At 37.5% G+C, this 22,424-nt stretch overlaps 1 protein-coding gene across 7 annotated transcripts in view; it reads left to right on the top strand.

The window, feature by feature from the left end:
- Nucleotides 1-22,424, top strand: part of KYNU (kynureninase) — a 128,701-nt gene that overhangs the window by 23,633 nt on the left and 82,644 nt on the right. For all 7 annotated transcript variants that reach the window (XM_088021730.1, XM_028123807.2, XM_028123809.2 and 4 more), the window contains one exon: nt 19,176-19,296. In XM_088021730.1, the coding sequence (XP_087877856.1) occupies nt 19,176-19,296 (121 nt within the window). The remainder of the gene's footprint in view (nt 1-19,175; nt 19,297-22,424) is intronic.

Here is a 22,424-nt window from a genome sequence, read left to right as displayed (position 1 = left end):
CATTGTTCTGTTATATAATAGAACTATTGTAATTATGTCTGAAAAACAGCAAGTTCCTGGTGCTACTAAATCAACCTGTCAGCCTACCTAAGCCTCAGATTCTTTATGTTCCTTTTCTTCTTAATAAAATACTTAACAGGGTTTTTATACTATCATCTACTTCTCTGAACAATGGAGTGACTGATTGAAAATTATAGGCAGACGCATTTACTTGTTCTCTAAGCACTTAGAGCACAAAACAATTTCTTTTCAATACAGTATTAGAATATCTCTTATTTTGTGGCACCTAGTTTATGATAACATGATATTTGTCTTAGAGGAAATATTATTTTGGGATTTGAGTATATTAAGATACTATGTGAATAACCATCTTTGTGTGCTGTAAACATGGCATGTGTAAGACTTACCAAAATTTAAAAAAAAAAAAGAAAAGAAACATTATCAATGACTAAGAAATGCAATACTGCATTTTTTTTCTTTTAAATAATATGGTAAGCTGTTTCTGCTCTTAGTTTGGGGTATATCTTATTTAAAAAAAATAGGTAGCACAAATGTAAAAATATGACTTTTTAAAATACGTGACTTTGCTCCATTTTACATCAGTGAAAAAGACTACCAGGTTGAATAGAATTGATCAACCAAAATGATTTTTGGATACTTGATAATACAGTTTGATTTTCAGTTTTCTTTAGATTAAATGAGGCAGAATTTTGGATACTCATAATTCAAAAGCATCAGCTAATATGATTTTAGAATGAGATTGGGTCACATAGCTATCTTATTTGGCATATATGTTATTATATAACCCAGGAAGCACCCTGTGAAATTACAGAACGATAAAATAAGAGAAAACCCTTTATCCAACTTAAGGTTGCTTAATATCAGTTGAGGTAGACACTGATATAAACTACAGCTCAAGGAATAAAATGGGGTAAGTGAAGGGAACTGATATCACAGAAAAAAAATCTAGGTCTTTCTAGAATCTAGAATGAAAGGGCACTTTGATTTAAATCTTAAGGGATACAAAGAATTTTGTGAGTGAAAAATGAGGAAGGTAAGTCTAGGGATATTCTTTCAGTTAGGTGGAGAAGGTTGCCTGGTGACGGTTGGCACACAGGGTGGAAGTCCCCTCAAATCCCCATGACCCACCTGAGACAAGTCTCCCCTGGTGACCCAGCCCCAAGGTGCTCTCCAGCCCATGGGCTGCCTGGGAGATTTGATGGGTTCCTAGGCTGGAGATGACGGCAGAAGCCTGGAGGACCACAGAACTTTAGGTGCCCTTCTGAACAGGCAGCAAGAACTATAAATCAAGAATTAGGATTCTAGAACTTTATGACATTTATTGGAAGTTGTAATTTCCTCAAGATTTAAAAAGAATTATTTTATTCCTTTTCATGAGTGATAGGAAAAGCAGATATAGCAAAGTAAGCAAACAAAAATATTAACAAAACCTATCACGTGAGGACAGATGATGGTATTACAGAGAGAAGGAAAAACATGGCAGCAGCACTGGTGGGGGAGAAAGTGGCCATGGTCTAGTGTGGCTGCCGCATGGGCTGTCTTGGGAAATGAGGCTAAATAATGGCCACATCTAGATGCATATGTGAGCAATGACTACTTCCTGCACCTGAGAAGGGATGCATTAGGGAGTTTTGGTTGCATTGTCTGTCTTACCTTTTCTTAAGGTGCCTTTCTTCTATATAATACCATCAGAGATTTGAGGTAGAGCTCAGCCCTGAATTTCAAGACTGTTGAAATGAAGGGGTGCTCCGAAAGTTAAAACCCTACTTGATCACTTTTTCTGTTACTCAACCTAAGACTCAATGACTAACATGACTTCATCCTCATGCTGAGTCAGTTTCGTTGCAACAAAATATTTACTAGTTACCTTTTCACATTCCTCTCTGTGCCTTGGAACTTGCTTTCTACCCATCTCTTCCAGCACAGTGAATTTGAAACACAATGAACAAAACTCACTGTGTTTGTCCTGGGAGGCACTGTGGTCTGAGATTGCTGTGACGGCCTACTTTAACTCTATCTAGCTGGGTGAGTTTGAGAAGCAAGTAACCTCTCAGAGCCCATCGATATTCCTCCAAGTGGAAAAGACAAACACTGCTCCAAAATGTATAGGGACTTTCTCAGCATGAAAATGAGATCATGTTAAGTGAGCCTAAGACAGGGCCAGAATGTTAGTTTCCTTGCCCCCTTTAATACAGATTTTTAACTTCAATAGAGATTTTTAATATTGGCTCAATATAGGACTCTTCTACTAAGCTTTGAGATTAATCAGAACCCAGATAAAGATAGCATTATATATATAATCGCTTCATTAGACTGAAGAGTTGATTCTACTATCCTGACTATGGTTATAGCATTTAATTAGATATTCAATAGGAAATAACATAAAAATTACAATCTAGGATACATTCCTGATTCCTAAAGAAATGTAAAGAGAAGGAAAATGAATTCATTCAATAAGGAATCTGAACAATTTATTTGTTCAAAAAATACAGTTCTGAATGATACAAAAATTGACTTTATTTACTCCAATCATTAACCCCAAGAGTTCTTCTAAATTCATTACTGTCAAAGTCTGTGGATTCCTGACCAGCCCAAAGAGGATCACCAGGGAATTTTCCAGAATGTGCAAGTTCTTGGGTCCCAAACCAGAATTATTAAATCAGTAATTCTGAGGGGACTCCACTTATCTGTTCTAGATCACTTAGGATGGTGCTACAGAGAGATGAATCTGTTAATTCTTTTTCCCACTATACTCCCTCTAGATGCTTCTTACTTGTCAAGGGTTCATTCTTTCAACAAATATTTATTAAGCACTTACTCTGTTCAAGACACTATTCTTAAGAACAGTTTATCAGTGAACTAAAGAGCAAAGTTGTCACATCCCTGAGTTTTTATTCTAGTATAAGGAGACGGAAAATAAACTTAGAAACAAAATAAACAAACTTAGTGTGATAAATACTCTGTCTCAGGTGGTGCTCTTAAGTGTTGTGGCCTGCCAGGGTGCGAGTAACGTTCTTTTACCCAGGGCCATCTGGGAAGGAAATCCTGATGAGATGACACCTGAGCAGAGAAAAGAATGAAGTGAGGAAGTGAGCCTCATGATTACAGAGGTGAAGATGAGCCTGGGGGACAAAGTTCACTAGGCTCAGAGGCCGATAGTGTGCAAGTTTCCTCCTCCCCCTTTTTTTCTTTGACAAATAAGAATCCATCAAAAAACTAGTACTTCCCCTCTTAAAATCTTTCAAGAACATCTAAAAATGATACTGCCTCTCAAATTAATTTAAGAGACTAGCATGACACTGAGAACAAATGTTCTTTAGTAACTCTGAATAATGAAAAACAAAGCATAAATAAACAAGTTTTGAACAAATGAAAGGATCATGACTCCCAGTATAGGCTTTAAAAATTTCAAGGAAAGGCTGTAGGCACAGCTTGTGGGTTTCTGGTATTCTGCCATTAAATATAATGTTTGCTCAGGATTTCTAAGAGAAAGTTTTATCAAAATAAGTTTTTTCTAATCTTCGACGGTTTTTGAGATGTTGCTAGAGAAAAGGGTCAAAATTATTTTTACTCAGCTGGTATTGCATTTATATTCAACATTATTCTGAAGACCATACCCCCAAAATAACACACACACACACACGTGCATACTTGGCATGCACAAAGAAAAAGGAAGGAAGAAAGGAAGGAACATGCAAGACATAAATATTGGAAAAGACCTCTGTACATTTCTTGAAATTATTCCTGTTTGGAATATCCTTGTTCCTAAATCTCTGAGAGGATATTGGATAGTTCCATAAGATATATTGGTTTGGCAGAGATACAAGACAAAGTTTTTTTGTGGTGGTGGTTGTTTTTGTTTTTATTTTTATTTTATTTTTTTCTTACTAACATATAATGTATTATTTGTTTCGGGGGTATAGGTCTGTGATTCATCAGTCTTATCCCCAGTGCTCATTACAACAACACATACCCTCCCCAAAGTCCATCACCCAGTTACCCCATCCCTCCCACCCCCCTCCACTCTAGCAACCCTCAGTTTGTTTCTTAAGATTAAGAGTCTCTTATCGTTTGTCTCCTTCTCTCGTTTTGTCTTGTTTCATTTTTTCTCTCTTCCCCTATGATCCTCTGCCTTCTTTATGACCTACCTATCAAAGTACCAAATTGCCTTCCATTTATATTTATATTTCTTCCAGAAATAAACAAGTGTCTCGCTGACATCTTTGCTTATTTGACAATCAAAAATTTTTTCTTTCCTTGTTTGAAATTTGTTTTTATAAACTCCTTGGCCATTTGCTTTTCTTAAAAAGTTTTAATGTTCTCTTAATATGTAAAATGTATTGTTTCTATGTATTTTATTTTTTAATTTATTTTAATTTTTTTAGTCTTAGGTATATCACCAACTTGTTCCCTCTAAGGAATTTTAAGTGAGTCTGCTCAGTCCATGTAACTGGATGATATAACCAGAAATGGATTCCAAATTTTGTGACTCCTGCAATGTTATTACTTTATTAAAAAGTTATCCTAGCAGTGCCTGGCTGGCTCAGTCAGTAGAACATGTGACTCTTGATCTTGGGGTCTTGAGCTCAACCCTCATGCTGGGCATAGAGCTTACTTAAAAAAAAAAAAAAAAAATTACTGCGTTGTGATTTACCATACCATAGAATCCACTTTGCTTTATGCTCTACAAGATAACTCCAGGACTATTTATCTTAGAACTGAGAGTTTGTACCTTTTGTCTGCTTTCACCTCTTTTGCCTACTTCTTACCTGGCACCTTAGGCAACCACCACCAATCTGTTCTCTGTGTCTATGAGTTCAGTGTATTCATTCATTCATTCATTCATTTATTTGATTCCACATATAAGTGGTATCATACAGTATATGTCTTTCTCTGTCTGACTTAATATCATTTAGCATTTTAAGTGCACAATTCAGTAAGTGTATATAGTGTGACAACCATCAGCACAAACCCAAGTCTTTACTAACCCTTTTCCACCCCCACCCCCAAGTAGCCAGTCATCTACCAAACCTGCTGGTATTTTGCTCTATATAGAAGATCATTAAATCAGAGAATGTTCTTACCAGTAAATTGTATTTGAGAGTATTTTTACACAAAGAGTTGTTTAAAAAGGATTAAAGAAGACAATTTAGTTGATAACAAACTTTATTTATCACTTCATAAAGCTGGCAGTTTCCATTTCCTCCTGTCCAGGGAATTGCAAAATGGGTTGGGAGGCTTTAGTAGGACAAAGAATAAAGAATGAAGAAGAGAAAAGTGGAAAATAACCGATTTGCTAGGGCTGCATAGTCAAACTTGTTTGAGGCAAGAAGGAATAAGGAAATAAGTAGAGAATTCAACATTGCCTTGGCATTCAGGAATTGGCAGACTGTATAGTCTGCTTTTCTGGGCATGTAGAACACTAACAGGAGTAGGAAAATGGTTTACCTAAGTTTCAGTTTGCTGATGTGTCATCCTAGGCAGAAGCCGCTCCATCTTGGGCCTAGAAAGTTATTTCAACAGTATTCTTATCACTGTTCCTTTCATACTCAAATATTCCCCTCTTTCAGTTCTATCACATATCCAGGAAAGATGAGTAAATTGTCAGCCAACTGTAATAAGTTAAATTGAATGCTATCCAAATAAGATCTACTATTACTATGACTCTGTGATATTATCCTGTTAGATAAAATTGACATAGAAAACTGCCATGCTTGAGTTTGTCTCCAAGGGTTCCATGTAATATAATAGAGCCTTTTCAGTTCAACTATTGTTAGGCTCAGGAGTACGAGGTATCAGTGAATGAAATGTGGGAAAGTATGCTTTTCAGCATAAACTAGATTCCTTTATTTAACAGAAACTAGCATGTTAAATAAAGGCTTTATCCAGCTTTAAGAAGATGTATATTTATGACTATGTGATTTTAATAATGACATATATTTAATTTCTATAAGAAGAATAAGTAAGAGCATTTCTAGATATAATTTCTGTTGTTCTTCCTTCATTCCTAAAGTCCAGATTTCTCTCGAGTATTATTTCTTTTCACAATAAAGAACTTCCTTTCACTTCCTTTCACTTCCTTTCATGTTTCTTTCTTTCCTTTCCTTTTTTTCTTTTTTTTTAGATAAAGAGAGAAAGCAAGAGAGCTGGTGTGAGTGGGGGTGGGGGGAGGTACAGAGGGAAAGGGAATCTTAAGCAGGCTGCACGTTCAATGCAGAGCCTAACACAGGGCTCCATCTCACAACCCTGAGATCATGACCTGAGCCAAAATCAAGGATCCATTGCTTAACTGACTGAGCCACCCAGGTGCCCGTCTTTCAGTCACTTTTTAAAAATTTTGTTCCATTCGTTTTTGTCCTCCGTGGTATTTGATGAGAAACTGTAGTCATTAGAATTACTGGTCCCCAATAGGCAAAGGGCTGTTTTTCTCTGGCTTCTTTAAAGACTTTTCTTTGTCTTTAATTCTCAGCAGTTTGATTATAATGTGTCTGGGCATGCATTTATTTGACTTTATCCTTATTGGAGTTCACTGAGATAATTTTAAGTGTGTAAGTTTAAATTTTTGACCGGTTTAAGGGGTTTTCAACCATTATTTCCTAAAACATTTTTTGCATCTCATTCTTTCTTCCTTTCCTTCCAATGTCCTAATAATACAAATATTATACCTTTTGGTGTTGGCTTACATATCCTTGAGACATTGTTCATTTTCTTAAATTTTTTTTTCTGAGGTATAAATTGGGTAATTTCTATTGATCTGTCTATAAGTTAATTGATTCTTTCCTTTGTCATCTCTATCTACTCAGGTGTCTTTCCTAAGTCCATTTTAGAATTTCTCAAAATTTCATTTATTGTATTTTGTAGTTCTAAAGTTTGTTTCTTTTTAAAAATACTTCTCTGCTGAGACCTTCTATCTTTATTCATTTCAAAAGTGTCTTTCCTTACATCTTGGATTATAATTATAATAGCTACCTTTGGTCTTTGTCTGCTAATTCTAATATCTGTGTTGTGTTGGGGTTGATGTCCATTGATTTTCTCTTCAATTAAGATAGGTTGTGATTGTTCTGGTTCTTCTTATATTGAATAAATTTAGATTGTATTCTAGACATTTTGATACTACCTTATAAGTCTTTTGTCTTTTTAAATCCTATCAAGAATGTTGATATTTTTTGTTTCCTTTGGTTTGCTTTAGCAAGTAATCTACCCAGAATAAGGTGTTTTCAAGTTCCTACCACCCTTCTGTGGATGGAGTTTCTAATGTTAATTCAGTTTGCAAAGTCTTTGCAGTGTACTTGGATCTGCCCTGTGTATGTGACACTCAATCACCAATTTGGGATCTAGGTTCCGTTCTGACAACTTTGTTAGTAATACTGTTTACAGTTAGATCCATTCAGGCAGGGGTGAGCTCAAAAGTTCATGTACAACTTTATATGATCCTTTTCTTAAGCTCTCAATAGGCTTAAAAATACCCTGCTCCTATGGGGAGCAGGGGCCCGTTCTCATTTTTCTCTGGCTAGCAGACTGAGACTATCCTTTTTTTTTTAATGCACCTCGTATAACTATGCTTATTTTCGGTGCCCAGAAGAAAGAGGACAGAAAGAGAACAAAATAACTAGAGTTACCCAACATTCTTAGAACCTCCTCTGATTAGAGAGAGGGGTTCCCTGTCTCCATGATTTGGGTGCCTGTGCAGCCACTGTCCCTATAACTGTTACCACTGTCATAGGATTGACTAGTGATGACCATGAAAGAGAATGAAAGAAAAAAAGGAAACACCAACAAGATCTCTCAGAGTCTCTCTCTCTCTCTCTCTCTCTCTCTCTCTCTGGTCCTTAGTGATTCTCTCTACAACTCTGACCAGAAATAGGGAGAGTGGGCTTCTCTTGGAGTTCTTAGAGCTCACACTCACTGCATAGCTTGGAGTTTCTGGCTCTTTGAAAGCAAGTCCTGAGAGATTCTTCAGAAGTAAAAGGAAAATAAGAAACTCAATGACAGTTTGGTGGTATTTCAAATTCTGGTTTTCTTCCCCAGTATACTTATTATTATTTATTTTTCAAGCTCCTCAGATTCCAAAATGCTACTCTGCATTTTAGTTATATTCATTGTATCAGAATGTACTTCTCTATGTCAAATTGTGTCTTAGATTTCTCTAAAGTATAGAAGGCAAGAACTGTTTTTTGTGGTTCAAGAAAAAACATTGAATCTAAACTATACTTGAAAGAACATTTATTTTAAAACTTTTTATTTTATTTTATTGATTTATTTGAGAGAGAAAGAATGAGAGACAGAGAGCATGAGAGGTAGGAGGGTCAGAGGGAGAAGCAGACTCCTGCCGAGCAGGGAGCCTGATGCGGGACTCGATTCTGGGACTCCAGGATCATGACCTGAGCCGAAGGCAGTCGCCCAACCAACTGAGCCACTCAGGAGCCCCCTTTTTTTTTTTTTTTTTTTTTTTTTAAAGATTATGTTAGCAAGGTAGTCTTTTCATTCTGATGACCAGAACTAGAACTGGTCCTTGGGAATTTTTGAAATGCGGTACTCTATGTGTCATATCATAAAAGTGGTAAGTCTTGCCCCCATTGGTTTGCATCTGGAGATTATTTGTCTATTATTTTTTTAAAGATGTATTTATTTGAGAGAGAGAATGAGAGGGAGCCTGTGCGCAAATAGAGGGAGGGGTAGAGGGAGAGGGAGAGAAGAGAATGTCAAGCAGACTCCAGAGCCCAGTGCGGGGCTCGATCCCAAGACCCTGATAGCATGACCTGAGCCAAAATCAAGACTCACTGAAGCTACCCAAGAGATTGTTTGTTTATAAAATTTTGACCTAGTTCCTCAGAGGACTATGGTCTCAGAGATTTAAAGACTTAAGCATCAATCCCAGTTAAGCAGTATTCCAAATTGCAAAGATTCAATTCAGTATTGCCAACAAGAATAACAACCACCAAAACCCACCATAATAGTACCACAAGTATTTAGATTGAGACAGTTTTACAATTAGACAGTTCTTATCTAATAAATTCATATTATCTGCTTATAATCTTGTTGGTATTACCAGGTTTCCAAATAATTAAAACACAAATGAAACAAACACAGCTTAAATCTCTGTACTTTCCATTACTGATTATAATATAATCAGCAATAATTTCATATTCACCAGTCTGCAAAAATATCGTATATCTTTGAGGAGGGTTTTCTAAAATTTTTTCCTTTCTTTTTTCTTTAAATTTGAGAACAAAATTTCTTGTTTAAAAAAAATAAGCAAAAAACTTAGATCAGATTTATCAAATGGAGAGTAGTATGTTAAAATTTTAACCACTTCTGAAGTGAAACAGGCAGGATGTGGAATTTTCTTGTTCAAGAGAAAAACATCAATTAAAACTATATTTAAAAAGAAGGAAATTTATTTTTTTTAAATTAGAGGAGAATATGTTAGCAAACTAGTCTTATTCTAATGAATAAAAATATAATAATCTGACAACAAACATTAAAATTATATAGAACAAACTAAAAAGGAATTTGCAATGCTGAAAGAAAATATGTATGTATGTATGTATTTTTAAAGATTTAATTTATTTATTTGAGAGAGAGGGAGAGGGAGCATGAGCAGGGGGAAAAGCAGAGGGAGAAGCAGACTCCCCACTGAGCAGGGAGCTGGATGAGGGGCTGGATTCCAGGACCCTGAGATCATAACCTGAGCCTAAGGCAGACGCTTAACCACTTAACCAACTGGGCCACCCAGGCACAGCCTGAAAGGAAATATTTAGACTTATTTCACATATTGAACCCCCATTTAATGTTGGGTTTTGTGCATATAGTACCCTCATGACATATGTAACAAAAATATACACTGCCACCTTATAAACAAAACCATTATATACTGCCACCTTATAAACAAAATATAACCCATTTTTTTTTAAAGATTTTATTTATTTGACAGAGAAAGAGATAGCGAGAGCAGGAACACAAGCAGGGGGAGTGGGAGAGGGAGAAGCAGGCTTCCCACTAAGCAGGGAGCCTGATGTGGGGCTTGATCCCAGGACCCTGGGATCATGACCTGAACCAAAGGCAGACGCTTAACGACTGAGCCACCCAGGCACCCCAAATATAACCTTATTTTATAAAAAGTTTATTTTAGAGTGGTGCCTGGGTGGTTTAGTCAGTCAGGCATCTTGGGCTCAAGTCATGATCTCGTGGTCTTGTGTCCAGCCCCTGGTTGGGCTCCTGACGAGATGAGGAGTCTGCTTGTCTCTCTCCCTCTGTCCCTCTCCCCTGCTTGTGTGTGCATGTGCTCTCTCTCCCAGATAAATAACTAAAATCTTTAAAAAGAGGGACACCTGTGTGGCTCAGTCGGTTAAGCGTCTGCCTTCGGCTCAGGTTGTGATCTCATGGGTCCTGGGATCGAGTCCTTCATTGGGCTCCCTGCTCAGTGGGGAGTCTGCTTCTCCCTCTCCCTCTGCCTCCTCCCCCTTGCTCCTGCTGTCTCTGTCTCTCTCTATCAAATTAAGAAATAAAAATCTAAAAAAAAAAAAAACTTAAAGAAAAATTTTAAAAATTTACAAGTTTATTTTAGAAAATATTCTTTACATAAACAAGTCATTTTTAAAATCTTTGGAATTTACCTTCGTTTTTCAGTCAAACCAGAGGGTTACTTCTTGGTTTTCTCTTTATAATAAGGAAAAAAATAAGAATTACTTTATAATTACTCTACTAACCTTGCTTTTGAATGACTTCACATGTATTTTACTCCTGAGTCTTAAAATACTTCAAATGGTCTAATTAATTATAAATTACAATAACCAGCTGCTATATTAAGTTAAAAGTAAGGTATCCTCTGTGACCTTCAGTAATTCAGTTAAACTTGAGAAATCTCAGTTTTGGTTTTGTTTTGTTTTTAATAAGGGGGCTAGTGTCAGGCCTTCTGAAATGTGGCCATATAAGGAATAATTTGGAAAGATTTTAAAACTATGTCTATATCCAGGCCCCACACCAGACCAATTAAATTGGAGTCTCTGAATCAAGCCTAGGCACTGTATTTTTGTAAAGCTCCTGATATGATAAACTGGTACATAAATCCAAATAAAATACATAAAGATCATGAATATTTTTATATATCTATGTTTTAAATTACCATTTCATGAGTAGATTATCATAACTAGTTTAAAAAGTATTATACCTACATATGTATGATTTTAAAATAAATAATAGTTTATCTCATTCAAAGAAAACAGCTGGTACTGGTATCCAACAATGTATCTGCAACTGGATTAATATTTGGCCAACTTCGATAACATTAATTGTATGCTCCAGACATACTGGGTGTATTTATTTGTGGAAGGCAGCTTTACTCAAGACTTTAAAATAGTTAAAACTCAAAATTTAAAATAGCTTCATTAGCATGCCATCAATTACTATCTTAAGGGGACATGTTTATTTTCAGTTAAGTGAGCTCCACTGAAAAGTAGCAGAATTTAAATCACTCCAAAAGGACCCTACCTGAGAAAACTGCTTGCTGATTCATGGTAACATCAGCAGAAAGAATCTTGACATACGCTGTCAAGAGATGGGAGGTGTAGTGGTAGTGGGTAGGATCAAAGTTATCAGCTGGAGTGTGCATGAACTACTTAAGGCCACTGGAGGTTGGAGGGCTCCAGTGAGGAAGATTAATATTTTCCTGTCTCTGTTACTTATTTCCTTACTCCATTGGAGGGATTGAAAGGCGGCAGCAGTGAGGAACAAGAAAAAAAAAAAAAAAAAGGCCTACAATAGGCATATTCCTTTGTTCCAAACTGCATTTTTTAAATTAGATCAGCCCTGAGCTGAGAATGAACTTTAAATCTGAAGTGATGTTGAAATTTTGATTTATATTTAAGAAGCAAAAATGAAACTATTCCTGGGTTAGTCTTGGAACATATAAATAAACTAAGACTAAGAAAATAAGGTCTAGAGTGATGGACATTTTTGATTCAGTAAAATGTTACTCAGAAGCAATCAAGTGAATTTTCAGAATCATGAGCTCTACAACAGCAACCTTTGTGAAGAAATGAGACTTCCAGACGAATGGCCCTTAAACTGTTGACCTAATGCCCGTTTGAGGTGAGGCCTGTTTTAACCAAGTGTACCTTTAAGGAGGATGTTGTGGGTTGAATTGTGTCTCCTAAAAGATAATACGTTGAAGTTCTAACCCCTAGTACCACAGAATGTGACTTTTATTCAGAGTTAGAATCTTTATAGATGTAGTCAGGTTGAAGCAGGAGAGCTAGGTTCTTGTCTCATGGAGTCCCGAATCCAAGAAGGAATCTCGCAGACAAAGGAGAGTGAATAAAGCTATATAAGTTTATTGAGTGAAGATACAGAAAAATCTCCCAAGAGTGAGAGTGTTCCTGACAGGGTTGCCTTGAGGGCCCTTAGGGTTGGTCTTTTATAGACAGCTAACTTGAATCCTTTTAACATCTCTTTTGATAGCACCACTGAGCAAGGACTAGTGATAACACCTTCAATGGCTTACTTTCTTTGTAGGGTCTGGTTATTCTTTGTTGGTCACAGGGGATTATCATAAAAAAAGATACCTCACAGGCCTAGGGCAGGATGGTCCAGTTTGTTCCCTTATCTCTGGTGTCCCCACACCTCCACATTTTGGGTATTTCTGTGAGCCTGATCACATAGCCCCCTATCTATTTCTCCCTATCTAGCCCCACCTGTCCCTTATTCACTGTTAACTAAGGTCATTAGGGTGAGCGCTAATACGATATGAATTATAAGAAAGGGAACTTCAGAGACAGGTGGAAAGATACACAGGCATCATGCGTGGAGAACACCTGTGAGCCTGAAGAGAGGCGTTGACTCATCAAGTAGAGAAACCTAGGACACACCCTTCCCTCATAGCCCTCAGAAGGAACAAACTGCCAACACTTAGATTTGGATTTCTAGCCTCCAGCACTGTGGAGGTAATATATTTCTATTGTTTAACCACTCAGTTTCTGGGATTTTGTTACAGAAGCCCTAGCAAGCTAGTACAAAGGATTTGTAACAGTGATACATGCAGGTTGGTCGGGGGACCTCGAGAAGGGGCCCCACAGGACTAGCCAGGAGGGTCTTGACTTAAGGCAGGATGGAAATCAAACGTGAGCCAGCAGTAAGTAAAAGAGTTTATGGAAGATACATAGACAGATGGAGGGCACATCGCAGAGACTCAGAAAGGCAAAGAGTCTGAGTCTTGTTTTTGCTGGAGTTTTTATTGGGGATTGTGGTCTGGTGCATGTGTCCTTTTATGCATCCGAGAAATGGTCAGAACAAGGACAGGGTCCAGGTGTCCGTCATAAGTCACTCATTCCCTGAAGCCAGGGGTCTTGGTGTCAAGGTGTTTGGAGTTAGTGGTCTGGGAGAACATTTATGACGACCCTGCCCAGTCACTCCTTAGATGTTAACTGTTGTGCTGGAAAACTCCAAAGGTAGCATTATCTCTTTGTCCTTTACAAGGAGGACTTGTGCTATTTGCATTACAAGGCATGTGTAGAGTGGGGTGGGGGTGCATGCCCTAGCAATAACAGAAGCTGGAGCAAAGGGAAAAAAAAAATGGCTTTTTTTAATGGGGTCTCTTCAGTTTCCCTGTCTCAACAGGAAGCAGATATTCCCAGCTCAGAGTATTTACAGAAGATGGAGACTTGACTGTAAAGGAAATTCACGCACTCTTTCAACATGCCCAGTCTGTGCTTCAATTTGGAGAATGACCATAAGACCAGGATCAGAAAACAGTTTTTGTAATAACATTCTGTGAGAATACAGTGATATTTGTTTATATATTGTTTATGGCTATTTTTATGCTTTAGTGACAGAAATGGGTCATTGCAACAGATTGTATGGCTCACAAATATTTACTTTCTGGCTCTTAAGGAAAAAGCTTGCCTTGCCCTGACTAGAAAAAGATCACTGCTTAGGGGTACTGCCTATAAGGGGACAAAATGAGCAGATGTAGCAAATAGTCTGGTCTGGACACAATCAAGGGTGCCTCAATCATGACACCTCTCAGTATTTTCTCAGAGTAGTAGACTAGGACACTATGGATCAGGAGGAAGACACTGAGACACTTTATTTACATTTTCATCCCTAAAATCGGATGGAGCCAAATCTAATGGAGGAAGATCTTCTTGAAGAAAAGAAACAAAGACACTAAAAGAAGAAAAAATGGAAAAAAAAAAAGTTAGTTACAGTCCTGAGGCATTATGACTTAACCAAAATTTGGGACCCACCAATATGACATGTGTTAATAAAACTGAAGTTTATTTTGAAAAGGGAGAGATTACAGTAAGTTCCTAATGTCCTTTGTGAAAAGGCCATTGAAATAAGAGAGAAAACCAAGAAGAATATTGAGAAATCACAAAAGCTTATGTGCAAATTGGCAACTCCTACTGGCAGAACATCAAATCCTCAATGTGCTTTAAAAAAGTTGTCAAAAGACAGAGAATGTTCTGGGGCGCCTGGGTGGCTCAGTTGGTTAAGCGTCTGCCTTCGGCTCAGGTCATGATCCTGGGGTCCTGGGATTGAGCCCTGCTCAGTGGGGAGTCTGCTTCTCCCTCTCCCTTTACCCCTCCCCCTGCTTGTGGGCTTTCTCCTGTGCGCTCTCTGTCTCAAATAAAATTTTTTTGAGACAGAGAATGCCTGGAAGAAAAAGAATGACCGGTTTATGTCAATCTTGACGAGATTTTGGAAGACAATGTTTTCAGAAAGGTCATGAACATGAAATATTAACACCAGAATCCACAAGATGTATAATAGTCAAGCCACAGGCACTGAAAGACTAGGAAGTATGTTCTTATCTAGCGCCCACCCATTGTCATGGATATATTCCAGAAGACTCTAGACTTGGACTTTAGCTATAAAAAAGCAGCAGATGATGATCAGTAATAATTGATGTAACAATTAATAAAATTTGACGTGACAATTTTCAGGATGAGTCATGGCTGGCCCCAAGGTCCAGCAAGGAATGAGTATCTGGCGCGAGCCAAGCTACTCATGCTGTTTGACAAAGTCCAAGTATGGGGGATAATCCTGAAAATCAGGAGACTCCACAGCTGGCTCCTGCTACTTCCTTTCATTTTATTGGCGGCAATCTTTATAATCTTGGGATTTTTTTCTGGGGTTTCATGATAAAATGGTTTATAAATTTAGTTATGCCTATGCAAGCAATCATAATGAAACTGATTCCAAAAAGGCCGACGATGGGCCAAGAAGTAAAATTACCCAGTGTCCTCCAATCTGTAATTCATCTAATGAGCAACGCGGAGTTCTTTGATAAGCTTCGTTTAAGGGAGCTGCTGGATCCAGGCCCAGTAAAAATTCCTATTGATGAGATCCCACAGGCACCTCAGAAGCACTGGGGTTCTAAGAGAAGGGCATCTCATTGTCGTCGTTCCCACAGTACAGGGACCTCCCTATGTTGCATACAAATAGGAGGCCACCTCTCGTATGCCCCTTGAGGCAAGCCCTGGAAGAGGATTAACTTCCTTACCCCTACTCCTCCCATTCCTTATACTGGAGTTGATAATGAAGACAGAACAAATGGTATAAGATTAAGGGAAAAAGGGTGCGGGCATCATCTGACAGCCTCTGGGAAAGGATTAAGAGGAGTGATCCTCTGTGGTGTCTGTGGAGCGAGGACAAGAGACGAAAACATACAGAAATGGAATAAGTACTTTGATAAGATAGGGTGCACACATTGTAAGCTGCCTTTGGAGAAAGAATAAACTTCAGATAACCTTTAAGCAAGAGTAAAAGAATGGAAAAACAAGGAAACATTCTAATGAATAAAAAAGGTCCCTCCGAGGCTGTCGGGCGGGAGATGCTTACAACCTGATCCTGTGTCTGTGTCTCCTCACTCGCCGACGCCGTCCTTTCCTTCAAGAAACCCTCTCCTGCTGGAGCTGGGCTCCGCCAGGTATCCTAACCAATGGGGTCCTCTTGGCACAAATGCAGAATAACTCCTCGTATTCGGGGAGTAAATAAAGATCCTGTAACTGAAGAAGATCCAAAAGCTGATGACAATTTGGGAATGCCATGTTCAACTTCTTTTCCATTCCTGTCATACATATATAAAATATGAAAAAGAGGTGCTGGGCTACAATGAACAGCAAGGAGTAAACAGGAAAGAAGGGGAGAATGGAAAACAAATTTGAACTGTATAATAATAAATACCTATGTGTGCGATGTAGTCTTTATACAGCAGCTATCTGAGGGCCCTCTCGATACCCTCAAGGGCTCTTGAAGGTTGTCATTTGAGTCCCATATCTCCTCCCCACAGCATCCCTCCTTCCTGAGCTATCATAGGTACTCTGTCATAGTTGGTTACTGGCAAGGGAATGGGGGAGGGCCATAGTTGGTCAGTATGTATGTATAAAGATGGGAAGTGGTTCCCTCCAACCTTAGGTCCTAATAGTCCTCCTCATATTGCTTGCTTCATTCTCCCTTTTCTCCAAGAAAACAAACCATTATGGCAGTTCTGAGAGAGAGGTACCTACAAGTGTGGGACCTACAGGAGATACCACACAGGTAGATGAATGTGTTATAAGTAAAACTTGTTTGAAGGGCAGTGGTGTGAGAAAAATAAGGCGAATTCATAATTTATTCTACAGAATCCAACAGTAAAATAAACTAGTTCCCAATGTTTCTTAGAGTTAAGAAGAATGAGAGATGACTAGGAGAAGGAGAATCTTTTATTTGGTGCAATTAAAAAGTCTCTACTATCCTTCTAATGGTGTGGGTTACTGTACTGATTTAAATACTTAGTTCAAATTTGAGCCATGCGACATCAATTAAAATATACGGTAATGAGTATAATTTGCAGTCCCACACTGGAGGTATAAAAATGGTATAGTTTTTCATTTTTAAAAAAATGGAATCAAATTGGACACCTACCAAATTTGATGGAAAATCTTGGTTTCTTTATTTGCAGATTTGTCTTCGCTCTTCCTAGGGGAGTGCTAGGGGTCCGCAAATATTTGGAGGCTTCTTGGTATCCAAGAAAGAGGTCTGTGAGGTGAAGATGAACTCTGTTGCTCCCCCTTGCCCCAGCGTCTATGGCCATTCGAGGGCAGGTGGCTTCCCTGGCAGCAGCCTCTCCTTCCCATTATCTAGTCCCCAAACACCCCTGCAAAGCCACTTTTGGCTTCCCTGGGATCTTTAGTGGAGCCAGTTGCCGAGGATACATTCTTTCCTTTTTTCAGTCTTAGGAAAGCAGTTTCATTAACCTGGTTCAATCCTCGGAGGCCTCTGTCTCATTTTCCCTTAGCATACTATGCTGCTCGAGGGAAGGCGGACTGTCTTTTTCCTCTCCTTTTCTAAGTTCTAGGGCAAAGGCATGTAACAAAAGACAAATTAACAAGATAAAAGCATAATTTTTTTTTTTTAAACACAGGTTTTACATGAGAGGGGAGACTTCAAAAGGAAATGAAGACCCAAAGAAGCAGTTATACCTGAGCTTTTAATGCTAGGCTTGATGAAGAGTGGACGTTTGTGGGGAAAATGTGACAAGATAACAAAGGGTCTGAGCTAAGTGTAGTGAATTAGGGGAAACAGTAAGGCCTGTTTCCTTGCATTCCTCTCAGGGTCTTGGAGATGAATATGTATAAGGAGGGCACCTCTCACGTGAGGGTTTCATGACCTGCTTAGGGGACGGTCAGAAAGTCCTTGCACAAGCCGTTTCTCAGATTCCCTCAGCTTAAAATACTCACTATGCCAAGGTGCCCGTATTTTAGTGTAGTGTGTGTAGTCCTGCACCCCATCACTGCCAAGAACATCAGTTTTTAATAACTTATTTATCATTTTTCTGGCATAAGAGAAGCCAAGGCTTAAAGTTCTGCTTATCTTTCATGTTATACAGATCCAATGGGACTAAGGTGGAGAGTGGTAAACTCTCTATTCTTGTGGGGTTTTATTTATTTTTTTTTAAGATTTTATTTATTTATTTGAGAGAGAGAAAATGAAAGATAGAGAGCACGAGAGGGAGGAGGGTCAGAGAGAGAAGCAGACTCCCTGCTGAGCAGGGAGCCCGATGTGGGACTCAATCCCAGGACTCCAGGATCATGACCTGAGCCGAAGGCAGTCGCTTAACCAACTGAGCCACCCAGGCACCCCTCTTGTGGGGTTTTATAAAGTACATTTTCTGGATACTCTAATCTGCCACATTACATACTGCCGATTGAATTCTCAGATAATGCCATTTGATGTGCTTTGAGACTTTTTAAACAAACAACCAAGTAAGAGGAATGTAGTGAAAGGAGATGGGGAACCATGCTTTTGTCTGGCATGGGACAAGATAATTTAGTTTACATTTCTGCTTTTCTCTCACATTGAACACACTTTCAAAATGACTTTCTAAATATAAGCAGCCCGCTATGTATTCATCTGTAAAAGCATCAGCAATGATAGAACAAGACAAGACAATGGGAGCAGGGATCTGGATGATTGGCTCCTCATGCTGGGTCATTGGTGGGGCTGACACGCACGGAACATATTTAGTCTTCGAACATGGATTGGTTTGCTAATAAAACTGCATTTGTTACTGTCAAGGGAGAGTTGTAAGACAAATCTACTAAAATTCTGATTTATTTGACTAAGACATAAATACAGAGAACAATCTGCCTGCATATATATTAATATTATGTGTATAGAGATATAGAGTGAAAAAATGTATAAATCCAATATATCTATTTCAGATATGTAAATACTCATTTAGATATTTTTTATTTGCCTTATTTACAACACCAGTTACTGCAGCGGTTTAGTATGTGCCTAGACTCTGGTAACCTTCTAGTATGACTAGATGGGCTGATGATACACTTCCTATAAAAGTTCTGTTTTTAACTTTTTTTCTATTGCCTTCATCTATTTATGACTGGGAATAGCTGCTAATTTAGATTTCCTCATGGAACAATAAATAATGAGAGATCTCCACAAAAGTCTATAAATGTAAATTATATTTTAAAATACAAATGTAAAAGATTATTTTTCTGAAAACTTGATATTATCCTTGGGAAGAATTATGTTATTTATTATCCTTATTGGAATTAATTATATTAATCATTTGTACTGGATCAACAATGCCAAATGGAAGAAGGTTAATTAATTGAATAAGCATTTTTTTTTTACATGTCGTTCTGTTTCAGTTGATTTATCTTTAGTGAATAAGGATGAAAATGCCATCTATTTCTTGGGAAATTCTCTTGGCCTTCAACCAAAAATGGTTAAAACATATCTGGAAGAAGAACTAGATAAGTGGGCCAAAATGTAAGTATTATTTCAAAAGTTATCATTTGACATCTCATACAAGAACTTTTTTTTTCCTCCAAATTTTTATTTAAAGTCAAGTTAGTTAACATGCAGTGCAGTATTGGTTTCTGGTGTGAAATTTAGTGATTCATCACTTACATTCAGCACCCAGTACTCTTCACAACAAGTGCCTGCCTTAATCCTCATCGCCTATTTAACCCATTCCCCCACACACCTCCTCTGCAACAACCCTGTTTGTTCTCTATAGTTAAGAGTCTGTTTCTTGGTTTGTTTCTCTTTTTTTCCTCTGATGTTCATTTGTTTTGTTTCTTAAATTCCCCATTTGAATGAAATCATACGATATTTGTTTTTCTCTGACTGACTTATTTTGCTTAGCATAATACTCTCTAGTTCCATCCACATCGTTGCAGATGGCACGATTTCATTCATTTTGATGGCTGGGTAATATTCCATTGTGTGTGTGTGTGTGTGTGTGTGTGTGTGTGTTTGTGTATTTAATCCCCTCTTTATCCATTCATCAGTCGATGGACATTTGGGCTCTTGCCATAATTGACTACTGTTAGTAATGCTGCTATAAACATTGGGTTGCATGTATCCCCCCTTCAAATCATTAGGAACTTTAAAAATCACACTAGGTTGTCTAATATTTGGAAAGGTGTACAATAGGCTCCTAGAAGTTTAGGACATAGAGGAACCTTAAGAATCATGTCATTCAATACTCTCATTTTATTGATAACATAACTGAGGATCAGTAAATAAGGTCATATGGCAAGTTATGACAGAGTCAAGAGTAAACTTTCACAATATTAGAAAAAATAAGTCCCTCTTCCAATCTAAATCATGTGTAATTATTTTATTTTATTTATTTAATGGCTAATAAGGGAGTTAACATTTAGAATGTAATTCAATGTTTTCATGAGTTGTTCTTGCTAAACTCTATTACACTAATTTTTATAAATAAGGAAACAAATTTGTTGAGGGGGAGAAAAAGATTACTGGAGCAGAAGGCCACTGCCCTCTCCAGACTGAGTGTGCTTATTGAGAAGATACTCCATTTGGGCTTAGCTAAACAGGTTTGCTCCAACCATGCAAGAATCTGAACTCTTAAATCCATTTTTTTCTCCATCTCTCTGTTCTACTTTTACTCTTCTGCCTAAGAAACCCCCGACACTCCCTGCTTCTCTGGATGCTTACCTTCCTTAATCCCAACCTTCTCGACCATGCTGATGATCTCTCCCTAACTGCCCATTGTATTAATCACTGTTGGGGGATAGGCAGTTTAGAGGTATCTGTTTTCATTAGCTTCATATTCTCAACCATATTATAAATCCCTTTAGGAAAATAATTTTATGTGCTTTCATCCTTCCTCAGTAGTTACTAATAAAGCTGAAACTAGAAATGTTTTTAAAAATAAGTAACTATTATAAATTAATATCATTTTAATTTTTTTAATATTTAAAATATGAAAAATAAGACACATGAAAAGGTGCTCAACATCACTAATCATCAGGAAAATACAGATCAAGACCGCAGTGAGCTATCACCTCATACCTGTCAGAATGGCTAAAATAAAAAACACAAGAAATAACAAGTATTGGCAAGGATATGGAGAAAAGGACCCCTCGTGCACTGACGGTGGGAATGCAAACTGGTGCAGCCACTGTGGAAAACACTATGTATGTTCCTTTAAAAATTAAAAATAGAATTACCGTATGATCCAGTAATTCCACTGTTGGTTATTTGCCCAAACAAAACAAAAGCACTAATTGGAAAAGATGTATGCACGCCTATGTTTATTGCAGCATTTTGTATAATAGCCAAGATATGGAAGCAACCCATGTGTCCATCCATAGATGGTTGGACAGTGGGGTGTGTGTGTGTGTGTATTACTCAGCCATAAAAAAATGAAATCTTGCCATTTGCAACAACATGGATGGATCTAATAGTACAATGTTAAGTGAAATAGGAGTCAGAGAAAAACAAGTAACATATGATTTCACTCATTTGTGGAATTTAAGAAACAAAAGAATGAACAAAGAGGAAAAAAAAAGAGACCAAAAAACAAACTCTTAAGAGAATAAACTGATGGTTACCAGAGAGGAAGTGATGGGGCATGGGTGAAATAGGTGAAGGGGATTAAGAGTACATTTATCATGATGAGCACTGAGTCATGTGTATATTTGTTGCATCACTATATTTTATACGTGAAACAGATGAACTCTGTATGTTAATTATGATTGCATTTTAAAAAAAAGAAAAAAATACTAAAAATGAGTAGAAATATTCTTAAAATACATCCTGAATATTAAGATCTGAAAATAGATATGAGGAGGAAGCCAAACCTGAAGGTCAGAAAAAAAAATGCAGGAAAATGAAACTAAATCAGAAAAGAACTCTGACCAAGACATTTGGCTGTCATTCAAACTCCAAATGTCGTCTTCTTTCTTCAGTTTTCATGCCACTGGTCTTTCATATTGGGAGCAGTACCTCTTTTTAAAGTTTATTTTACACTGACTGTGCTAATGATTACTACCACAGGCATTAGATTACCCTGCAAAGTTCTTAATTTCAGGGGTTAAGAATATAAATTTGCACCTCAATGCAAAAATCATAGAGGTTTAGATAATTTATTAAGCCTGTTACAACTGTATCTGCATAAGTTGTATGCATAAATTGAAAAATAAATATCACCACATTTGGAAGCATTTTGCTTAGCAGGTTTTAGTATTTAAAAAATGAGGGTCATACTTAATAAAAATGGTTAATATTCATTTTTGGCCTTAATATAAAAGAGAGCAGAGAATTAGATTGAATTTGAACTTTAGAGAGTGTCCTTGCCTCTTGGATATTCATTCAGCAAGGCTGTGCATTTTTATCCTTCAGGCATTTAAAAAAAGATGCTGCCCTGCCATCCTATTCATCTCTTCGTGATTACCCTATTTTATTAGACTGGTTGATTATTTTCAAGACTTTAAAGTTATATTCCAGGAAAGTGCCTTTCTGTCATAACACCCTTCTATTGTTGTTAACTTTCAGTTTTATATTTAACCTTGTGACAATAGAAAATTACATAATCTTAATGCCTTCTACCAATTTTTCATTAGACAGATGATTCAGAAAAGAGG

The sequence above is a fragment of the Eumetopias jubatus genome, unplaced genomic scaffold (genome assembly GCF_037043125.1).
Source record: "Eumetopias jubatus isolate StellerSeaLion01/CBP00866 unplaced genomic scaffold, mEumJub1_p1.0 scaffold_3, whole genome shotgun sequence".
Classification (NCBI taxonomy): Eukaryota; Metazoa; Chordata; class Mammalia; order Carnivora; family Otariidae; genus Eumetopias; species Eumetopias jubatus.
Note: the sequence above shows the minus strand (reverse complement) of the source record. Positions and strands in the feature narration are given on the sequence as shown.